Source organism: Mauremys mutica, chromosome 1 (genome assembly GCF_020497125.1).
Source record: "Mauremys mutica isolate MM-2020 ecotype Southern chromosome 1, ASM2049712v1, whole genome shotgun sequence".
NCBI lineage: Eukaryota > Metazoa > Chordata > Testudines > Geoemydidae > Mauremys > Mauremys mutica.
The window spans coordinates 118,039,450-118,061,829 of NC_059072.1; the positions used below are offsets into that span (position 1 = coordinate 118,039,450).

Genomic DNA, 22,380 nt, shown 5'->3' on the forward strand with positions numbered 1-22,380 from the left:
TGCCACATGCACCGGTGCCGGAAGTATTTCCCTTAGGAGTACCTGTAGGGGAGCCACCCCGGGAGTGGCACTGCCATGGCACGGTATAAGGGCCACTGCGCGTTCCCCCTACCCTCAGTTCCTCTTGCCACCAGTGATGGTGCTTCGGAACTGCTCTGCTCCAGCTCTGCTGTAGCTTTCCCTCTTGGACTCCGTTAATCCATAGTTGGTAGTGCCTATAGCTTATTTAAAAAAAAAAAAAAAAAAAGTTTCACTTAGACGTAGTTAAGTGCGCCCGGATCGAGGCATGCCCTGTGACCCGGGCCTTCAGTCAGGCCGTTTGCAAGTGTTGCACATGTCCGTGAGTGATCCACACGCGGACTGTTTACACTGTCTGGGGGAAACCCATCTCAGCGACCGCTGCAAGATTTGCAGATCCTTCAAACCTCAGACCAAGGAGCAGGACATTAGGCTGTGAGCCATTTTGATGGAGTTGGCCCTGACCCCAACACCGCTGCACCGCTCCGAGTCGACACCAATCACCGTGGCATCAGTGGCCCTCCACCAGTTGGCACCGCTCCCTGTCCACGGGACACTCTAAAAAGGCAAAGAGGAGGTCTTCTTCGCCAAGGCACCAGAGCAAGACTGGGAGAGAGACCAGATCCGCATTGGGCAGCTCTCAGTCCCCATTGGCCTTGTTGTGGCCTCCAACTCAAGTTGAGCGAAGTAGCCCGGCCCACTCTGAGCCAACCTCTCCAGACACCAGTGGCCACATTTGGGTGCACTGCCGTTGTTGGCTCCGCGGTCCAGAGGCAAGCCACTGCTTGGACACCCGCAGTTGCCGTCTGGACGATACCGCTTATGGTCAAGGAAAGGTTCTCAACGCAGTTCCCCGCTTAGTGACCGCCCCGTGCGCTGTCCACGCTGGTCCCAGTCAACCCCCACCAGGTTGTCTGGCTGGGTACAGATTGGCAGGGGTTCTAGGCACCGCTGCGCCTCGAGGGAACATAGACCTCGTGAGGAGAGTGTGCCCCACCGGGACAGACGGTACCAGAGGTCGTTGTCTCCGAGAAGGTACTGTAGCCCCTTGCGGTACGAACATTATCGCCATTCCCGTTCTTGGTCTCGCTCAAGGTCAACACTGCGGCACCACTCCCACAGTCCCAGGCATCTGACTGGCACCCCGTTGTCGTGGATCTGCCCATCGAAGCTGGTCATGGAGCAGCCGCTACTGGCGGTACTCCCGCTCCTCCATGCCACGATCATGGTCACACGTTCTACACCGCTCCCAACGCCACCAATTGTCCCAGTCCCGGGATAGCAGTTGATCATATGCCAGCCCGGCCTCCCTTCGGAGTCATCAGTTGATGGGACAGGCTAGTCAGGCTGGACAGCCTGCTCCGCCGGTGCCACAGCAAGTGCAGTGGCACTGGGCTCCCTGGCCAGTGCCATGGTACCAATGGGCCCCGTGGGCCCCAACGCAGCCCCTGGTGGAGGCTCACTCGGTGGCCAGAGGCTCGGAAAGACTGTCAGCCTCCCTCTCTCAGCCTCCCAGAAAGGAGTTGGTGGAGCGCTCATCGCCGGTCCCGCACTCAGAAGGGGACCAAGTGGTGGGACCTGTGGCACCAGTGGGGACACAGAGTACTGCACCCTATCCTCATCCTCCCCAGATGAGGCAATCACGGCCCCTCCTCCACCTGTCCTGCAGGAGAACACAAAAACCCACCAAGAGCTGTTGAAAAGAGTGGCATCAAGCCTCAACCTACAAGCTGAGGAGTTGGAGGAACCCTCAAACTCTTTCTTCAACATCCTCTCAGCTTTGGCACCAGCCAGGGTGTCTCTCCAACTCCATGAAGGGGTGTGTGATGAAGTGGGACTGGTTTTAATGTTTCCTCTGAATACTGTGTTGGTGCCTCAGCTCTGGCCGACCCTTTGTCGCCTGGCAACTAATGGCCAGGCTCTTCCCCCCTGCAAGGAGATGCTAAAGGTGTTGGAGACAGAGAGATCAGGTGCCCTCCTGGCCCAGGAAGGAGACAAATCCCAGAGAGGAGGGGCTGGAGGGGGTTAAGTAGTTTTTTGGAAGCTGGCTGGAAAATGGAGGGGAGCCCCGAGGAGGCTCGGGCCTCCCAACAGGGCGGTGGCCTCCCTGGGGCCCCAGATGGACCTAACTAAAGGGGGTCCTTTTGTCTGTACTGGCAAGACCTGTTTTGGACTGTGTTCCTGTCATCTAAATAAACCTCAGTTTTAATGGCTGGCTAAGAGTCACGTCTGACTGCGAAGTGGGGGTGCAGGACCCTCTGACTTCTCCAGGACCCCGCTGGGGCAGGCTTGCTGTGGGAAGCGCACGGAGGAGCACATGCTGAATGCTCCAAGGAGAGACCCAGGAGGTGAAGATGTGTGAGCTTCTTGCCCTGAAGATAGTCAACTCCAAGGGAGAGGGGCTCCCCAAAGTCCTGACTGGCTTCGTGGGGAGCAGTTCCAGAGCATCGCCCGGGGACTCTGTGACAGGGTAGAAAAGATCTCGAATGCCTTGTTGCAAACCTCGGCTTCCTTGCCCCCCATCTTTAAGAGGGCAGAACGGAAGTATTTTGTGCCCACCAAGGGGCATGAATACCTGTATACCCATCCTGCCCTCAACTCTCTAGTGGTCGAGTTGGTAAACCATAAGGAGCGGCAAGGTCAGCCCACTCCTACTCCTAAAAATAAGGACTCGAGGAGACTAGATCTATTTGGTAGAAAGATTTATTCATCCTTGAGCTTCCAACTGAGGGTTGCGAATAACCAAGCCCTGCTGGGTCAATACGATTTGAGTTTGTGGGGCTCCCTGCCCAAATTTGCAGACTCCCTCCATGAGTGTGTTAAGAAAGAGTTCAAGGCTCTGGTTGAGAAGGGCATGGCTACCGCCAGGGCAGTCCTTCAGGCAGCCTCGAATTACGCGGATACAGCTGCAAAGTCTATGGCCTCCGCGGTGTCCATTGTGGCTCCTTCTGTGCCTTGCTGGACAACCCAGACAACTCCTTACAGGACTGTCTGTTCAATGGCAAGGCCCTGTTTGCGGAACAGACAGACATGAAGTTACACAGTCTGAAGGACTCCTGCATGACATTAAAGACCCTTGGCCTCTATGTCCCAGCCCTGGCCAAGACCAAGTTCAAACCGCAGCAGGCTCCCATTTAGGCCACCCACTCCAGATATGAGCTCCCTTATAAAAAGTCAAGGGACTGTAAAAAGCACCCACAAAGGCAATCCCAGCCTGGGCCCTCTAAGGGTAAACAGGCAGGAAAGCACCCAGTTTTGACGGTACGCCCAGAGGCAATTTACCAGTTCATACCAGGGATCCACCCACAATAAAACTTCCCTTCTCCAGCCGGTTGTGTGCTCTTCTCCTGGAGTGGTCGCGGCTGACCTCAGACTGATGGGTCCTCAACACCATCTCCTGGGGCTATACCCTCCAGTTCATTTCTACCCCACCACCCTCCATCCCTGTCTCTCTTCAGGGACCCCTCTCACGACAGCCTACTCAAGCAGGAGGTGAGACGGCTCCTTGGCTTAGTAGCAGTAGATGTGGTGCCAGCGGAGTTCAGACACAAGGGGTTCTACTCCCGCTATTTCCTTATCCTGAAGGCCAAAGGGGAGCTCAGGCCCATCCTGGACTGTGAGGCCTGATCCAGTACATTGTAAAGCTCAAGTTTTGCATGGTCTCTCTGGCCTCCATCATCCCCTCCCTGGATCCCAGGCACTGGTACACCACCCTAGATCTACTGGACGCGTACTTCCACATTCATATATTCGAGAGACACAAGCGTTTCCTCCGCTTCACAGTTGGGCAGGAGCACTGCCAGTTCGCTGTCCTCCCATTTGGCCTATCCACAGCTCCCAGGTTCTTCACAAAGTATATGTCTGTGGTATTAGATTACCTCAGACATTGGGGTGTCCAGATCTTTCCCTGCCTCGACGACTGACTGGTCAAGGGCAGCTCAAGGTCGCAGGTACAGGATCATGTAACACTCCTCCTGTCCACATGCACCACACTGGGCCTGCTTGTAAATGACTCCAAGTCCACGTTGGTTCCAGTGCAGCGCCTAGAGTTCATTGGGGCAATTCTGGACACAACGTCGGCCAGAGCCTCCCTCCCACTGGACAGATTGGAAACCCTAAAGGAGCTGCTCAGCACAGTCACAAGGTTCCCCGTGATGACAGCCAGAGCGTGCCTCCAACTCCTGGGTCATATGTCGGCATGTACGTATGTGGTTCACCATGCCAGACTCAGGATGCGGCCCCTCCAACTCTGGTTGGCCTCGGTATTCTCCCAGTCCAGAGATAGGATGGACAAAGTCCTCACTGTGCCCAAACCAGTGATAGCCTCCCTGCGCTGGTGGACCTTCCCAGGGAACATGCTCCAAGGGGTCCCGTTCATGGGCCTACCTCTATCTGTGGAATTGGTGTCCGATGCGTCGGACCTGGGGTGTGGAGCCCATGCGGGGGACGTTCAGACCCAGGGTCTGTGGTCTGTGCAGGACCTTGCCCTGCACATAAATATCAAGGAGCTCAGGGCGGTCCGTCTGGCATGCGTGGATTTCCACTCGCACCTGGCGGGCAGAGTGGTCAGGGTTCTCACGAACAACACGGCCTCGATGCTCTACATCAAGAGGCAAGGCAGGGCCCGTTCCTCAGCCCTCTGCCAGGAAGCCCTCAGACCGTGGGACTTCTGCATAGCCCACGATATTTACCTGGAAGCCCACCACTTACCAGGCGTCCGGAACTCTCGGGCAGATCGGCTGAGCCAGGACTTTTCCTCAGCACGAGTGGTCTCTGCACCCAGAAGTGGTGCACAGGATTTTCCAAACATGGGGCACTCTCCAAGTGGACCTGTTCGTGACCCAGCAGAACCGCCGGTGTCCCTGCATCTGCTCCAGGGGAGCGTTGGGTGTGGGTATGATCTCTGACACCTTCCTTCTGTCCTTGTCCTGCAAACTTTTCTATACCTTTCCCCTGATTCCACTGATCAGCAAGGTCTTAGAAAAGATGAAAAATGGACAGGACCCGGGTCCTCCTGATTGCCCAGGCAACATTGGTATGGGACTCTCACGAGCTTGGCAGTCGCCTTGCCGTGGCCGTTGCCATCCCACCCGGATCTGCTCTCCTAGGTCCATGGTTGCCTCCTCCACCCCAACCTAGCAGGACTCCACCTCACAGCGTGGCTGCTCAGTGGTTAGGCTGGGGGGAGAGGACTTGCTCAGAAGGGGTTCAGTGCATCCTCCTGGAGAGCAGGCTGCCCTCCATGCATCTGGGGAAATGGTCTTGGTTTTCCCTGTGGGCTGCTGGTCGGGGTGTCTCGCCCGTGGCTGCTCTGATCCAGCTTATACTAGACTACCTCCTTCATCTTAGAGCCCAGGGCCTAGCGCCCTCATCCGTCAAGGTACACTTGGCAGCCATATCAGCCTTCCACCCACCAGTGCAGGGTCACATGATAGTCTCTCATGCCATGACTGGCCGATTCCTTAGGAGTTTGGATCGCCTCTTTCCATATGTTAGGCCCCCAGTCCCACAGTGGGACCTGAACTTGGTGCTGGCCAGGTTAACTGGACCTCCATTTGAACTGCTGCCTACGTGCTTCTGGTAATACCTCTTGTGGAAGGTAGCCTTCCTGGTGGCGATCACGTCCGCTAGACAGGTCTCTGAGCTCTGGGCCCTGACCTCCGAACCCCCGTACACGGTGTTCCATAAGGATAAGGTCCAGCTCCGACCACATTCTTAGTCCTTCCCTAAGGTGGTCTCTGCCTACCATATGCACCACGACATTTTCCTGCCGGTGCTGTCTCCCAAACCCCTCGCATCCAGTGAGGAGCGCCACCTCCAGATGCTGGATGTGAGACAGGCTCTGGTTTTCTACCTGGAACGTACAAAACCGTTCAGGAAGTCTTCACAACTGGTCATCACCTCGGCCAGATGCATGAGAGGCCGGCTGATCTCTGCTCAGCGGCTTTCCAACCAGATCATCTTGTGTATCCGTACTTGTTATGACCTGGCGAGAGTCCCTCCGCCGCCGATTCTGAGGGCACAGTCGACTAGGATACAAGCCTCATCGGCTACCTTTCGGGCCCATGTCCCTATTCAGGACATCTGTAGGGCTGCCACATGGTCATCAGTTCACACGTTCACCTCACATTATGCGATCATCTCCCAAACCAGGGAGAATGCTGGGTTCAGCAGGGCTGTGCTCTGTCCCGAGTGTCTGTGAACTCCTACCCACCTCCAACAGATATAGCTTGGAATCACCTATTGTGGAATGCACATCAGCAATCACTCAAAGAAGAAAAGACAGTTACCTTTTCTGTAACTGGTGTTCTTCGAGATGTGTTGCTCATATCTATTCCACATCCCACCCTCCTTCCCCATTGTTGGAGTTGTCTGACAAGAAGGAACTGAGGGTGGTGGGAGCACACAACGCCCCTTATACCGCACCATGGCGGCGCCACTCCAGGGATTGCTAGGGGAAAAACTTCTGGCACCAGTGCACATGGCAAGCACGCACACCTACTGCGGATTGGACATAAGCAACACATCTTGAAGAATACCAGTTACAGAAAAAGTAACTGCCGTTTTTTACACTACTTGTGTTAATGAAATTTAATATGTGCAGTATTTTAAATGTTAAACCTTTTGAAGATCAATGAAAATGTATTGTGTGTACTGAAGAATATCAGTGTGAACTGCTCCTATACATCTAATTGGGGTGTCCGTTCTTAAGATTTAAATTGTTATAATTTGACTTAATGATTTCACTGATCACTTCATCAAAATCATGTAAGCTAATATTCTCTGAATGTAGTGGTAATCTTTGGGATGTGGGGCAGCTTTTTTCTGTCAAGGGTGGCTGGAGTACAGAAAAAGGAATTCAAGTCTCCTAGCTCCATATTTTAAGTCCACCATCCCCTACGCAAAAGGGGTGGGAAGAAGTGTGCATTCTCTTACCAGTACTAAAGACCTCATCTAACTGCCTGCTGTCCAGTTTTCCTGTGACGGCTTCTGCAGTCTAATTATATTTTAATACCAAAATCTGGAGCACATTGAACATGAAAATGTCTAGGAACAGTGTAAAATAAATTTTAATTTAATATCCGATAAATAACACCAGGAATACTGCAGCGATTATAGCATTCCATTTTCATGTTTAATTCAGTGGAAATCTTCATTTTCAAACTTGCATAACTTTTACAGACTTTTCACTTTGTTGCATCAGAGCACCCCAGAAACTACCTAGAAGGGTCTTGTCACAAGTTTTAGGTGCAGCTTACCTAAACCTGGACCTTATTCCTAAAATACTTAGAGTGAGGCCGCCTTTCTGTGGATCCTGTGCTTGGGAGAGGCAGCAAATCATGGACAAACCTACGAGGCCAATTCTGTCTACTTTAGCAGCTGAATATTGGAAAACAATGTCTTTAAAATGTTAGTGGTTGAAGGGATTGGTGGTAGTGAACAGAGGATCTAGGACTTCTGACTAGCCAGATTTCCCTCTTTTGTGTGCTCTTTAGTTTCTCCATGCAATCGTCTTTATGTTGTTATAGTAGCAGTGGATTGAGGGATGAGGTGAAGACTGAGGAAGGGAGGGATGTGTGAGTACTGCAGAAATCTACGATCTGTCTCAATGGGTTTGTGTATTTTATATGGGGTCTTGATTATCCTAAGCTATGTCTGTGCTGCACTGCAATGCAGACTATGGAGGTGTAAACTGAAAGAGAACTAATGTTAATGTGAACTAGGTACCTTTTATAGTTCATGACAGCAGCTTCCATGCAGAGCAGTTAGGTCACAACAATTCACACCCCGTGTAGTCTGCAGCAACATGTAAATATGCTGTTAGTTGTGTCAGGGTTATAGGATTTGGCCTTAGGTTTGTGAATATATTTTAAGGGATTGATACTGCAGTCCATGTTGCATGTTGAAAGGCACAATAATAGTCTTGAAAGAATTAATCGAACAGATACTTTTCAAGACTAGCATAGTCTCTTACGCTTTTGTATCTGTTAGCTATAACCAGGAACTGGGGGGGGGGGGAGCAGACATCTGTTTCTGGTGAATCAATCTTTTGGCTATAAAATCAATCTTTAAAAATAAACTTTTTTAGCAGGATATGATCTTATACACATACTGTAAAATAAGTATTCTTGGATCCCCAGGCAAATCTGTTAAATATTATATCTATTACCTCATCCTTAAGTAACCTGATGTTTTGGCATTCCTGTAACACATGGGATAAAGTGCTCTTGGTTGACTATATAATCAGCAAGTGCTTTTGTCTCTTTATTTTAATTTTTTTTCTTCTTGCTAGGAGTTGTGTATCCTAAATATAATTTTCCTATTGAGTTTTACTTCAGATACAATAGGTAGGATGCTCAACACCTTACTTCCATACCTTTTGTTTTCTGAAGTTAAATTACCTATTAGTAAAATGATATATTTATTTAAATATCGAAGTTCTGCTATTTCACTAACGATGGCATTACTGGAACTCCCTTGTACCTAAGCCTAAATTGTGCATTTCAGCTTTAAAAAATTCCAGCCTGCAATTTTTCTGTCTTTTGTGGGTATGAGAATACTTATTCTTTTTCTGATGAAAACAGTCCTTTTTATCCAGTTTTGCTGTAAAGTGATTTTTATCTCCCCTGTTTAAAGCCTGCTTAAAATAAAACAAAGTTTGAGGTGAGGAAAAAGTTACTTTATTTCCTTGTTGGATAATTGATCTTGAATGATTAATAGCTTCAGTCGAGGGTGTGAGCTCTGGTGAAAAATCCTATTGAGAGCTAATATGAGAGGAGAATCTTTGATTAAATTCCTCTTGAAAGCCAAAACTGGTCCTTACTGCCATTCTTATTTGTTGTCCAATGAATAATTTGGTGAGTTTTCCAGATAATTCTTATATATTCAATGGAAAAAAACTTGACTGGTGTGTTTGAGTTAAATGACAATTATGGCTTCTTTCCCTCTATCCCAAATATCTCAAAAATTGAAATAAAGTAAGCATTTTTGTTACTTCTATAGGTAGAACACTGAGTGTGTATATAATATTGTAAGGTGCATATTATGATTAAATTTATTTTGCTCCATAGGCTTAATTTTAATTGCTTTTACCTGAGTAGGTTTGGCTTTATTTTCTTAAATGGTAGATCCAGGTCCTCAGGGTCCTGTTGTAAGTAACTTAATCTCAAATACTTTAATCTATCAAGAGTCCATTTAAACCTTTCATTCATAAAATGTGACCTGAAACAACCTCTTGAAATTGGCAAGACATCAGATTATTTCCAAATTATACCACCACCAGTTTAGTGATAAACCATAGGAATGTAGGGTTTTTGGTCTGCTCTAGTGATACGTTATCGGTGTACAACTATGTCATTTTTTTTGCTGATCACCTAGTACAGTACACTATTTACCTATGATTGCTGTGGCTTGTTCCACAGCCAGGTCAGAAAGTAAGAAGTGACAAATCTAACAGGTGTCTTCACTTTTCCATATTAAGGGCTAGAGTCTGCCATATTAATGTACACTGAGTAGTCACTTATTTCTTGAATATCAGGGACTAAGTAGGGTTACTATCCGTCCGTATTTACCCGGACATGTCCGGCTTTTTTGTCTTTAAATAGCCGTCGGGGAGGAATTGGTAATAAGGTAGGAAGGTCCGGGATTTCTTTCCTCCCCCCTTCTCTCCCATACAGAGTGCAGTGCGGCTGATAGGGTGGCTGGGCCTGATTGAGCCACTCCCATTGGCCTCCAGGAGCCAGAGCCCCTCCCCCTCCCTCTGCCTCAAAGTCTCTGCGGGGGGAGGGGCTGTGCGCTCGGCAGCCTGTTTGGTTTGGCTCCACATGGAGCCAGCGGCTCAAGTGGCATGATGGTAAGGGGAGTCCTGGGGGGCAGTCAGGGAGCAGGGGGAGGGTTGGATGAGTTGGGAGTTCTGGGGGGGCCGTTGGGGCGGGGGTGTGGAGAGGGATCAGAGCAGTCAGGACGGAGCATGGGGAGTTGGATGGGTCGGGGGAGCTGTCAGAGGGCGGGAGTGTGGAGAGGGATCGTAGCAGTCAGGACAGTGAATAGAGGGGGTTGGATGGGTCGGGAGCTTTGCGAGAGGCTGTCGGGGTGGGGGTATAGAGAGGGATCAGAGCAGTCGGGACAGGGAGCGGGGGGGTTGGATGGGTTGGGAGTTCTGGGGGTCCTCTCAGGGAACGGGGAGTGGTTGGATGGGGCGTGGGAGTCCCCGGGGGTCTGTCTGGGGGCGGGGGTGTGGATAAGGGTTGGGGCAGCCAGGGGACAGGTATGGGGTAGGATCTAGGGGGCAGTTAGGGTGGGGGGCCCTAAGGAGGGGGCAGTCGGGACAAGGAGCAAGGAGGCTTAGGTAGGGGGTGGGGTTCTGGGGGACAGTTAGGGGCAGGGATCCCGGGGGAGACAGTCAGGGGAAGGAGTCGGGATGGGAGTTGTAGGTTCTGAGGACGGCAGTCAGAGGACAGGTAGTGGGAGGGAGTCCTCTTTTTTGATTGTTGAAATATGGTAACCCTAGGACTAAGGTACTACTCAGTGTTTGTATAGGTGGCAAAATCAACCCCTAGATGACTCGGACACAAGCATTTATAGCAATGTAAGTGTTACACAGTTGTGAAATTTGTTTCTGAATTTTAGTGTCTAACCTAAAGGAAACAAGTAATCCCAGCCTACTCCATCAAAAGCCACCTTGGCATCAAGCAGGATGGCAGAAACAGGGAATCTTTTTACAAGGTTTGGTTTATTCTAGGTTCCCAACATTTTCCAATGTAAACATTATTCCTCTTTTTTTAAAAGCTCTGCTGTCTCTTGGTTTGCAGCAGGAACTTGAAATTTGTCAGGGGGATAGTCCAGGTGTGAGGGAAGTACCTGTCTACATAAAAATCCATTCAGACTTTGTCATGTTCTAAGCAGTTGAAAATTGCCATTTTCCTCTATTCTGCTCAGTATTCCTGCCTTACTGTCAAAAACCCTGAATATTCTGTTAGCCCTGTGCATGCATTATCTTCTGGATTTGATGTAGACCTAAAAGGAGAATCTGGTAGTGGCAACAGCGCACACCCCCCCCCAAAAATACCCTTCAGCCTAGGGGAAGATGCACCGATTTGGGGCCAGGAGACCATGAGTTAGTCTCTGTTTCTACCCACTAGGATTAGTAATTTTGGGTCCTTCACAACTCTTACTATTGAGCAAGGCTGCCTACCCACCTCATTGAGGAATTATATGAGCTGAGAGTAGAACCCAGATAGCTAATTTGGCAGGTCCACGTTACTCACTCAGACACCTTTCACCTCAGCAAGACTCTGCCAAATCTGAGTACTTTGCTGTTCTGTCAGTAAAATGGGGTTCCTCTTAGCCTGTGCACTTCATGAGGTTCTGTGTGATGATGTAATTAAAGACTCAGTGCATAAGTGGAAAGGGGCTGAATTAAAGTTGCAAAGACGACCTTAATTTTGGCATTTTCAAATTTTTGAGTGCTGATCTTTGAAACTTTTAACATTCAATTTTTCCTATCTGTAATTATCAGTGCTCTACCTATTATTATCTGTGAGAGATCTTTGGCAGAACCTGTCATCCATTTTCTCTTTTGACTAAGTCCTTTAGTTTGGGTTGAATTGTGTTAGAGCACATTTTTTAGAAAAAATAATTTCACCAAATACTTGCTTAGGCAGAAATACTGGTATGTTAATATACCAAGAAAGATAAGTGTCAGCTCCATGGGCATGTGCTCTATTCTGTTACCAAAAAACCCTTCGAAATTCCAGTGAAAAAATGCTCAGAAGACTTAATGTTGCCAGATGTCATTTTGACCTGCTAGCAGAAAACATCAGATGGATCAAACTTGAGAATCCACCAACACCATGCAAGAAACAGTACATTGTCCTGATGGGTAACATGTCAATGCGAGCAGCCACAGAGATACACATTTGAGTATTGGTTTGCATGTTTCTCAAGTGCCTTTCAGCCTGTACGTTTTCTGTCTCTAACAGCTGGCCTCCTGCACATGATGAACATTTCTATTTCTGGCTGAGATACATTAAATACACACAAGTCAGACTTTGTTTCATACTTCACAAAGAGGTGAACGTAGGGCTATATGTGTGAAGTCAGCAAGGTGTTATTGTATCCCTTCACTTCTCACAGATTTCATCAGAGAATTCACAGCAAAGTAGGACTAGGTGTCTTGCATAGCTTTAACCAGTGGCTTGTCCACATGAACACTGAGGGTATTCATGTTTACACTGCAAAAAAGACTCTCAGCAGCAACTCTCAGAGCCCAGATTAACTGACTTGGGATCACATGTTAATGTATGTCAACAGGGTCCTCATAGACCCTTAGAGAGCAGTAGGCTAGTGCAGGGTAGATTCACACCCCAGCTTGCTGCAAACTAAATGTTTGTATAGACAAGCCCTTATAACTGTGCTGTGAGTTTGAGTATTTTAACTTGTTTTTGGGAAGGAGATACAGTGGAGGAAGAGTTAAAATATATCCTACCGATTTGGTATATCTAGTTGATATAGAAGATGCATACTTATACAGAATTGCCTTAATCTTTCATTAATTCTCATAACTGCCCGTGTAGTTTTAGAGTGGTAGCTGCATTAGTCTGTATCAGCAAAAACAAGGAAGAGTCCTTGTGGCACCTTAGAGACTAACAAATGTATTTGGGAATAAGCGTTTGTGGGCTAGAACCCATGCATCTGATGAAGTGGGTTCTAGCCCACGAAAGCTTATGCCCAAATCCATTTGTTAGTCTCTAAGGTGCTACAAGGACTCCTCACTGTTTTTGTGTAGTTTTAATAAGTTTTGCTATGTTAATGGTCTTGAACCAAGAGAAATGTACGTACAAAAAAGGCTCAGCTCCACTCTAAAACTACCCTGCATAAATGCTTTATTTTCTTCATTTGTAACTAGTTAGTCTAGTTGAGCTAGCACTTGTGGGTGGGATAGGAGTTTGTGTCCGTCTAAGAAATTCCTTGTAAAAACATTTAAACTAGTTCATATATCTGCAATCCATCTGTGTAGGAGTTGGTAAAGAATTCTATTAATATGTTGTAACAACTGCTTAGTATTAAAAGGCATGATTCTACTTAATGTATAAGCATTTCACCAGTGGAGCATTTGAAAATAAATGTCCAGAATTCTTGAAGAAACTATAGGAATAATGGGTAAAACTTTCAAAGGGAATTAGGTTTCTCAGTCCTTTAGGTGCTTATGAAAATTATACCCAACATGATTCGCTTGTGAAAATACTCTTTAAGTATTTATGGTTTAAATAAACTTATGGAATGATGCTTAGTATTTGTCAGACATTTAGGCCTAATGCTTAGAATTCAAGTGGACATAAATCAGTGTGTATTTTCATATGCAGTTACTTAGATTGCATGGAAATAGACAGAATCGGCTGCTTCCACTGGTAAAATACTATAATTGGTCATATGCATCTCAAAGTACTATTTGCACATGCAATTGTCAGTTATGATACAAATTAGGCACACAGTTGGAAACTTAGGGCTCAAATGTCCCAGTGACTCCTTGAAAGCACCCTTGACTCCTTGAAACACTAGATTTTAAAAAGAAAATCATTAAGCTCTCAAGGTATACATTTCTATAACTTGTGTAATATAAGTACTGTGTAGCAGTTACTGTTTGGTTCTAAAAATATATATAATTATTTTGTGCCACAGTTCCATAGTCAGCAGATATTTTCCTCCTAAAATTATGGAAGCCACAAGCATTTCCCACAAAATATACAATAGCTGAAATGACAACATACCAGAGAAAGCTAATTGATGTCAGTCACCATATAAAGTTTAAAATATAGAATAATGTGCCCATTATATGTTGAAATGACTAGCATAGTGAATTATGAGCTAGACAGGAACATAATATGCTGCCATCTGAAACACTTTGGTTTGAAGTCAGTCGGGATTTTAAGCTGTTTGCATTCCAGAGGCTTTGATTCCTGAGAAGAGCCACATAGTATGTGCTGTTCCAGCATCCTGACCTTTGGGAAATTAATATCTGCTCTTCCAGTTTCTCTAGCTTGATGTCAACCTGTTTAGTGGCCACTTACCGTGATGGTATAACTTGGAGTTTGGCTTGGTATGGATGTTCCTAAAATAGAAAGAAGTGGAGGGGAATTCTTAAACAAAAAAACCTACTACTGGCCATTTAAAACTGGCCTGGATTATTCTCCCAAAAACAAGCTGTTATAGCGTATTGGTTAGACAATGGTCTCTTAGAACAACCTGGAACCCATAATAATAAAGGGGTGTTTTTTCAAAAGCAAATACTTCAGCTATTATAGTTTGTGTGTAGTTATGTTATGCCATTCTCTTCTCTTTTTTCAGAGTAGAGAAGATAAATGAAAACACATCACCTCGAGAAGTGAATAACATTTTGAACCACAGGGTATTAATTAAACCAGAGGCACAGAATAATCAAAAAAACAAAGAAGTAAGCAAAAATGAAGAGAAGGCGGCTTTGGAAGCTGAAAAATATGGATTTCAGAAAGTTGGACAAGATAAACCCTTAACTAAAATTAATAGTGTAAAGCTAAATTCAGAATACAGAACCTTACCAGTGAGCGCACTTCAGGCTGGACTCTACAGGCCAGTTCATTTAAATGGCTCTGAGAATAAAGCTGTCAATATTGTGGCGGACACTGGAGATGGAGGACAGCACAATGCAGTTCACTCACATATGGAGTCTGAACGAGTCATACAGAGAACTAATTCAATGCTTCAGTTGGAGCAGTGGATTAGAATTCAGAGAGGAAAGGGGCAAGATGAGGAAACAAGAGGGTAAGCAATTTGATTATTTTTTTAATTTAGATTTTCTGTCAAAATATCTCGTCGGATTCTTTTTCAGGTGTGTAATTAACTTAATATTACATTCCTGTAAAGTCCAGGTTTTGGCTTAAAGAGGTTGTCTTGCATTATTGTGTACGCTGATTATCTAGATACACAATCTAAGTAGATAGTAAGAGACACTCTCAAACGGTCAGTTAGCCTCGGTAAAAGTTGTTTTATTTAAATGGCTCTGCCAGCTAGTTATTAGACACAAAATTTAGGTTGGGAAAGAATACATGAAACCAGGTAAGATATATGTGGGGAGGTTGTTTGGGTTATTTTGTTTGTTTGTTTGTTTTTAAATTTGGTGTTGCTGTTGACTTTAACATTCCTTTGTAGTATTGTGTTCTTAAATATTTATTAATGCATGAAAACAAATTGAAAGCATTTGGAAACAATTACGTAGATCAATTGTTTTTGTTCAAACTGAATGAAATCTAAAGAGTAAACAGCCCCCATAAATGACGAAGAGTAAATTAGTTATTAAAACAAAATGTTTGCTAAATTCAATCTTTGACTTCAAGGAAATAAGACAGATGTAAACTCAAAAAATATGCATATTAAACACAAACAAACATATTGCATATTCCTGTTAAAACATTGGCATGAGGTTTGTGTGCTTCTTTAAGAAGGAAATTTGCAGATAAGTAGATTCTTGTATTGTATTAGGTGATAACCGTGAAATGTACAGGCTGTTAGAAATGTGATTTGCCTTCTCCTCCGCCCCTTCCTTTCCAACTCCCTTGTCCACTCCCCTCTCCGATTGGTGAGGGTTCTGACATCAGAGGGAAATCATCCCTCTTTCTCCGCTGTCTTGTCTCTGTGTTCTTCCCTCAGTTGCCATCATGCTAGGATCAGTTAATTGGTGAGTAGTGGATTTGAACAAAGGTGGTAGGTAATGTATGTGGTTAAACAAGAGGGGAAGCACTGACAAAGATGCATACACCATATGAGGAATATTGAAAGTAGTGTTAAATATCTGAGTTGCATATGAAAGCTGGTCAAAAACCCCTCTGAGTAAACTTAGCCTCTATTACAGTGCAAAATTCAGATGTAATACACTTGGGGGAATTCTGTTCCAAAAAATGAAAAATTCTGCACACATTATTTTTAAAATTCTGCATATTTTGTCAAAATAACACTCTGTAATCACGCCCGTTTCAATTATTTTGGTAATTTATTTCAAAATACTGATCAGCAACTACGTCTGTAACAGTACAAACACAAAAAATTTCCTCCAGGAGTAGAGTGTTAAGGAAACACAACAACCCAGTTCCTGTTTGTTCCCTCACCCCTGAGCCCATTAGGGCTATAGACACCCACACCCCTCCCTCCCAGAGAAACAGTCTCATGCTGGTCCCAGGCTTGTGTGGAACTTCCTGCACGCTGCCTCCTTCCTTCAGGGCATGGTGAGAACCACAGCTGCTGAGAAGCCTTCACTCTCGCCCCACCTCCCCCTGCAGTGTCTTCTAGTTGTGAGCTGTGCTCTGCTGGGTCTAGTGGCAGCTCTGCAGCCCATTTCTGTGGAGGAAAAGGAAATTCTATGCAAAAAACTAATTCCTGTGCAAATTCTGCATGCACAGAATTCCCCCAGAAGTAACGTAGTTAAGGATTTCCCATTCCAGCACAGAGAGTGGTGATTCTTTAAAACACTTGCTTTTAAGCACTTTAATTGCCTGAGGGCTGTTTTTATTAATATATTAATATATTTATTAATATATTTTGCTATCAAAATACTTTTATTTAAAACTCTTACTATAAAAAGATTCTATGTTATTTTAAAAAAAAATAAGTTAAAGATAGAAAAGTACATCTTAAATTTTATCATTTGGAGTTTGTCATGCAAATTCATCTAAGTTCATGTTAATCGCTTTCTTTTCTACATATAACCATGCTTATGGCATAGCACCTCCAAAGTCTAACAGTGCATTCCAGTGATTAATCAGAAAACTTTGAAGTTCCTCTATGAATCATTGACATTATTAAATCTTGCTGTGTTGTTAGCAATTGTTCTGCATGACAGAAGCATAGGGATGTCACTTCCAGGATGTCTAACAGGAAGCTGCATTGTATGGCACACTAAACATGAGTTTATAATATTTATTTCTCAAACCTCTATTAAAATTTTTTGCTTTCAATTAAACTTTTATGGGAATGTCACTGCAGGAGGAATTTGGAGAGTGCGAAATTATGCCCTTCACATTGTAGGGAGGAGGTAGGTTGACCTGAATAATCTTCTTTGCTGGAATGTTCTTAAGATCTGTTTCTTGCAAAGCTGTGAAAGTTTACCTTACTCTGACTCAATTGCTAAAGCTCTATAACAGACCCATCATTAAATATAATTGGTATGTGAGGGTCATGTAGTATTCCTGATATGTGTGTGTTGCCAGTTGATCAATGTTTAATTTTAATTTGTACTACACGGAGTGACTATTAAACCTTGACATTTATCACATTATGCATGCTTGGGCAATGAGAACTTAACACAGTTTTGTGATGTAATTAGATTTTTAAAATTAGAATTAAAAACTTGTGTAACTTGCATCCAGACTCGAAACAGTGATAGTTGAATAGATGTTGTTTTTCAATTATGAACCAGGATAAAACCTCTGAGTCTTTTCAATTTGGATTTCTCTTATCATTGCTCCAGTATTATGTTGGCTGTATTCCAAAACACACTGATTCCATTGTGGGAGATGTATAGTGGAAAACATTAACTGGAAGAACAGAATCTCCTTGAGCATGGAGATCATTTCTTATTTAAATATGGATGAAATTGATAGCACAAACAATATACTTAAAAATGAAGCTTGATGTAAAGCTGATCAGCAAAGTGGAATTCAAATTGGGCTTGTGCCCTTCTTTGCTTTTTTGGGATACATAAAGGTGGCCTGAAGTTGTTTTTGTTGTTGCTGCTGCTGCTGTTTTTAAGAGAACAGTTTCTAATGCTGCTTTTTTACACTAGAAATTCAGGTTTTGTCTAGATTAGAAAATTCTGATTTGAACAACCAGTGAAAAGGTGACATCACAAGAGAATGAAAGTTGAGCTACTGAGAGGGGAAGGAAGTTTTAATGATAAAACTGGTTTTTGTTTTTTCAGTAAGGTTGGGTTTTGTTGTCTTTTAATAAGACCTATTTAACTTCCATGACTAACATTTTGGAGAAGGGCAGCCTTTGTTTAAAGACTCAGCATCCTCAACCCTTTTACTAAGGTTCTTTCAATAAAGCATCCATGAGACCTCCCAGAGTTTTCCAGCTAAAGCAGGGAAGACGAAACTTGATATTACTGTACTAACATTTCTAATATTAAAAAAAAAAAAAAAGTCTTAAGGCTTTATATGTATCAGAGCCAAAGGCACAAGCCCAATTTATTTTAAAAAAAAAAACTGCCTTACAGATAAAATTTAGAATTTCAGGGCTTTGGAGTGTTTGTAACATTTGTTAGTTTCATTAGTAGGTAAGAGTTGCTTATCATAACAATAAGCATCTGAAGAATTACTTTTTAGGAGTAATGGGGACTTCCCAGAGTTTTAAAGAGTTTTTTGGGTTTTTTTATCTTGCAGAAGTTTTTCTGTAAGTTGAAGATTGTGGGTTATTTATAAAGCCATCCATAGAACTGTTACTGCAGCACAGCAGCTTACATGATGGATTACTGTCTCGCTGCTGTATATGAGGCATTGCTTGTAGTAGAGGTTTTGTCTGTGATTTTAGGATTTGGTTAGGTCAGTCTTGCTGGTATCCTCATAACACTGACAACCCAGCTTTGGGTTTAATCACTGGATTGAAAGCCAGGGCATCATTTAAGGATTTTTTTTTCTAGTGCTAGTAATTAGTAAGAGGTGGTGGGTGTTTAAATCTTAAGTTCCAGAACTTAAGAACAAATAGTGAGTGTAGACATTTTTAAATTACAATTTTTCATACATTAAAAATACAAAGAATTTTTTCCCCAAATTAGACTGAGTTTTCAAAGAAGTTTAAAGGAGACAAATGCCCAGCTCCCACTGAATGAAATTTGAAATTCAGTGGGAGATGAACATCTAGCTCCCTGGGATTCCTTTGGAAAATCTTAACTTTTAAAATCATAAACATTACAAATAGCTAAAAATTAATTTGACAAATCCACTGGAAAGTCTAGGAAAGGGGAATTTGGATGTGTTGTATTGAAATACAAGAAAAAAAAACTTTGAGTGCTTGCTCATGTCTATTGCATGCTAGGTGTGTGCATGCCACGTGCAGAGATGCAGAAGTTTTTTTTCCCTTAGTGGCATCCGTAGGACTTGGCCCTAGCACCTTCTGGAACCCCGCACACGTGCTGGTATAAGGGGTGCTGCTGGCTCCGCACCCTCTCAATTCCTTCTTACCACCCGTGATGGTTACTTGGAACCAGTTAATTGCTCTCTTGCAAGGATTTCCCAATAGTTTGGACTCTGTAGTCTATTGTATATAGTTTTTGCAGTTAGTGTATTTAGTAATCAGTCAGTACTAGTGTAAATAGTGGGCCCAGTCATCAAGGGACATCATCCCACGGACTGGGGATGCCCCCATCCCCAGGTCTCAAGCCGTGTACCTCCTGCGGCAAGCCTAGGCCAGTGAGCAACCCGCATTTGAGCAGTTTTAAGTCCCTCAGGGAAGCTCATGTTAAGAAGAAAAATCTCTGGCAACTGTGCATGTGGCATGTGCACACCTAACATGGAATGGGCATGAGCAACACATCTCCAAGAACAACAGTTATGAAAGGTTGGTAACTCTTTTTTATTGTCTTTTTCATAATTATGGCAGTGCAAATGTACAGAGTTGGGTGAATGGAAACAGGATGGTCTTAAGAGACTTGTGTGGAAAAACTAACATTTTTATATATGATTGATTAATTTGCCTATCTACAAAATGCCGTACAGATAATACTTCTGGGAGGTTGTGTGGATTGATTCATTGGTATATGTTAAAACAGTTTCCATCTGTGGTTCTTGCAAAGCATTATAAGTAATAGTAAATGTTCAAAAATGAATTATTTAGCTTAACATCTTTATTTTCATGACTGAAAGATAGTTACTACAAACAATTTTTTAAAATACTTATTTTGTAAGGCGCTAATTACACTTAGGTCTTAACTCTGTTTTTAATGTGCCCTTTGCCATAACCCACTAATTTTCAGTTCCAAGATCACAGTTAATGATGATTCAAACAGTTAAATGGCTCTGGTAATAAGATGTTTAGTGCCTTTCACCTATACGCTGTCAGTTTGAATTTAGCCTACTTTACGTGTGACTGGAATCTACCAGCTCATGCCCGTTCCATGTCCCATGTGAAATGAGTTAGGTGTTGTTCTCCTCGCTAGAAAAGTGTCAACATCCAAAAATCACCATTACAAATGGCATTAAATGGAAAACATCATGACAGGTCAGACTCTTTGGTCCAAGACTAACATCTCACTTCCTTCCAGTCACAGTTGAGGCATATTGATGCTTCATTAGGGAAAACTTCGCATTGTCACCTGCTCTGTCACTGAAGGACTTCAGTTTTCAGAACTGTTAATCTGGTATCCAATTAAAGAAGAGTTTTAAATTCACACGCAAATTAAAAAGTAAAAAATAGCATTAAAATTATGTTGTCTTGTAATACAAAGAAATAATTTGCTGTTTGTTCTGCTTGGGCTGATTTACGTGAATGGTTTATCTAAGATTGCAGAATATAATTGCATTAGATAATTATTACCATTTTTTCTGCCTATTCTAGCCATAATAAATAAATGGTTTTGATATCATTTCGTAGTTACCCGCTTTTATAGACAAATAGTCAGGTTTTGCCTGTTCATGAATTTGTATTGGAACGAACAAAATATAAGACTTAATTTTAAGTTTTAAAAGCTTAACACTAAACTATCCACCCTGCAGGTTTGAGCTGAAATAAAAACAAAATAAGAGATCATAGGGCTATGTATCCCAAGTATCTGAAACATCTGTAGGAGTTGTAGGTGCACCTCTCAGGAACTGACCCAGAAATGAGTACTAAGTAAACTGATGTGAAGATTGGATTGGTATGAAATATTGGGTTGAATAATTAATCCAGTCAGTAAAAAGATCCAGTTGCATCATATGTAATATATTCATTTGGCATCACATGGTTTTTTCAGTAGCCTTAACTGTTTCCTTCATATGATGGAGAGCATAGATCTTTTAAAATGTGATGCCTATTGATCAGAACAGATTATAAAGTATTATATCTAACAAGTGTGGAAAAGAAATTAGATAACTTTGTATTCCTGTAATAGCAATATTCTTGACTATTAATGGAAAACTCTTGTTTCAGCATAATTTCATATCAGACGCTACCAAGAAATATGCCAAGCCACCGACCCCAAGTTGCACCCCGTTATCCAGAAGGCTATAGAACCCTGCCAAGGAACAGCAAAACGAGGCCAGAGAGTGTTTGTAGTGTGACACCATCAGTTTATGACAGGACCATAGGACCAGTAACAGCTGAAGAAAAACGGAGATCTATGCGGGATGACACAATGTGGCAACTCTATGAATGGCAACAACGTCAATTTTACAATAAGCAAACAACTCTTACCAGACATAGTACTATAAGTAGTCCAAAAACCATGGTCAATATTTCTGATCAGGTGATGCATTCCATTCCCACATCACCTTCCCATGGTTCCATAGCTGGTTACCAAGGATATTCCCCTCAACGGACATACAGATCAGAAGTGTCCTCACCAGTGCAAAGAGCAGATGTAACAATTGACCGCAGACATAGAACTCATCATGCTAAGGTGAATACTTTCCTTATACATAGTTAATAGACCAACTTATTTCCAGTTTTCTTCTTTAAATAGAATGGTTCCAGGTAACAGAACACTGACTTTCCATGTTACTTTGGAAAGTTCTGCTATTGTACATGTATCATAATGTCGGCATAGTTACATGCCACTGTTTTTATGAAAAAATAATTACTATATTAAATTTTTGTTTAAAAGAAAAAAATGACTTTATAAAGTCAGGTGTAGCCTGTGTAAGTGATGGGAGAAGTTATTTTCTTTTAGAGGATGGAGAAGTGTTCTCTTAATGGTACTAAATTTAACCTTGTTTAGCATACTCTACATTGCTGTGAGAGACAGAAAGCAAGTCGGTATTCCCATTAGTCTGCAGAGCAGGGGTTCCCAACGTTGTGCCCGTGGGTGCCATGGCGCCCAACGTGGTATCTGTGTGTGCCTGCCTACTGGCCACTGGAATGCCGCTGAGAAGCAGCAGTGTCAAGAAGCGCTGCCACCAAAATGCCGCTGATTTTTGGCGGCATTTTGGAGGCAACGCTTGTTGGCGTTGCCACTTCTCGGTGGCTGCTTGTCCAGCGGCCATGCTCCTCGGCGGCTAGTCATCAGGCGCCCACCACACTGAAAAGGTTCCACTGCTCCAGAGTATCTTAAGGGAGTGCAAACAGGTTTCTGAAGAAAAAGGGCATTTAGAATTTCTGGGATTGTAATCAAGGTCCAGTCTGATTTTTGGAAATGATAGT

General features: G+C 43.7%; 1 protein-coding gene across 4 annotated transcripts in view; it reads left to right on the top strand.

Annotated features, from left to right (window-relative positions):
- Positions 1–22,380, top strand: part of PLEKHA5 (pleckstrin homology domain containing A5) — a 304,813-nt gene that overhangs the window by 197,641 nt on the left and 84,792 nt on the right. For all 4 annotated transcript variants that reach the window (XM_044992791.1, XM_044992750.1, XM_044992765.1 and 1 more), the window contains 2 exons: positions 14,365–14,817; positions 21,172–21,640. In XM_044992791.1, the coding sequence (XP_044848726.1) occupies positions 14,365–14,817; positions 21,172–21,640 (922 nt within the window). The remainder of the gene's footprint in view (positions 1–14,364; positions 14,818–21,171; positions 21,641–22,380) is intronic.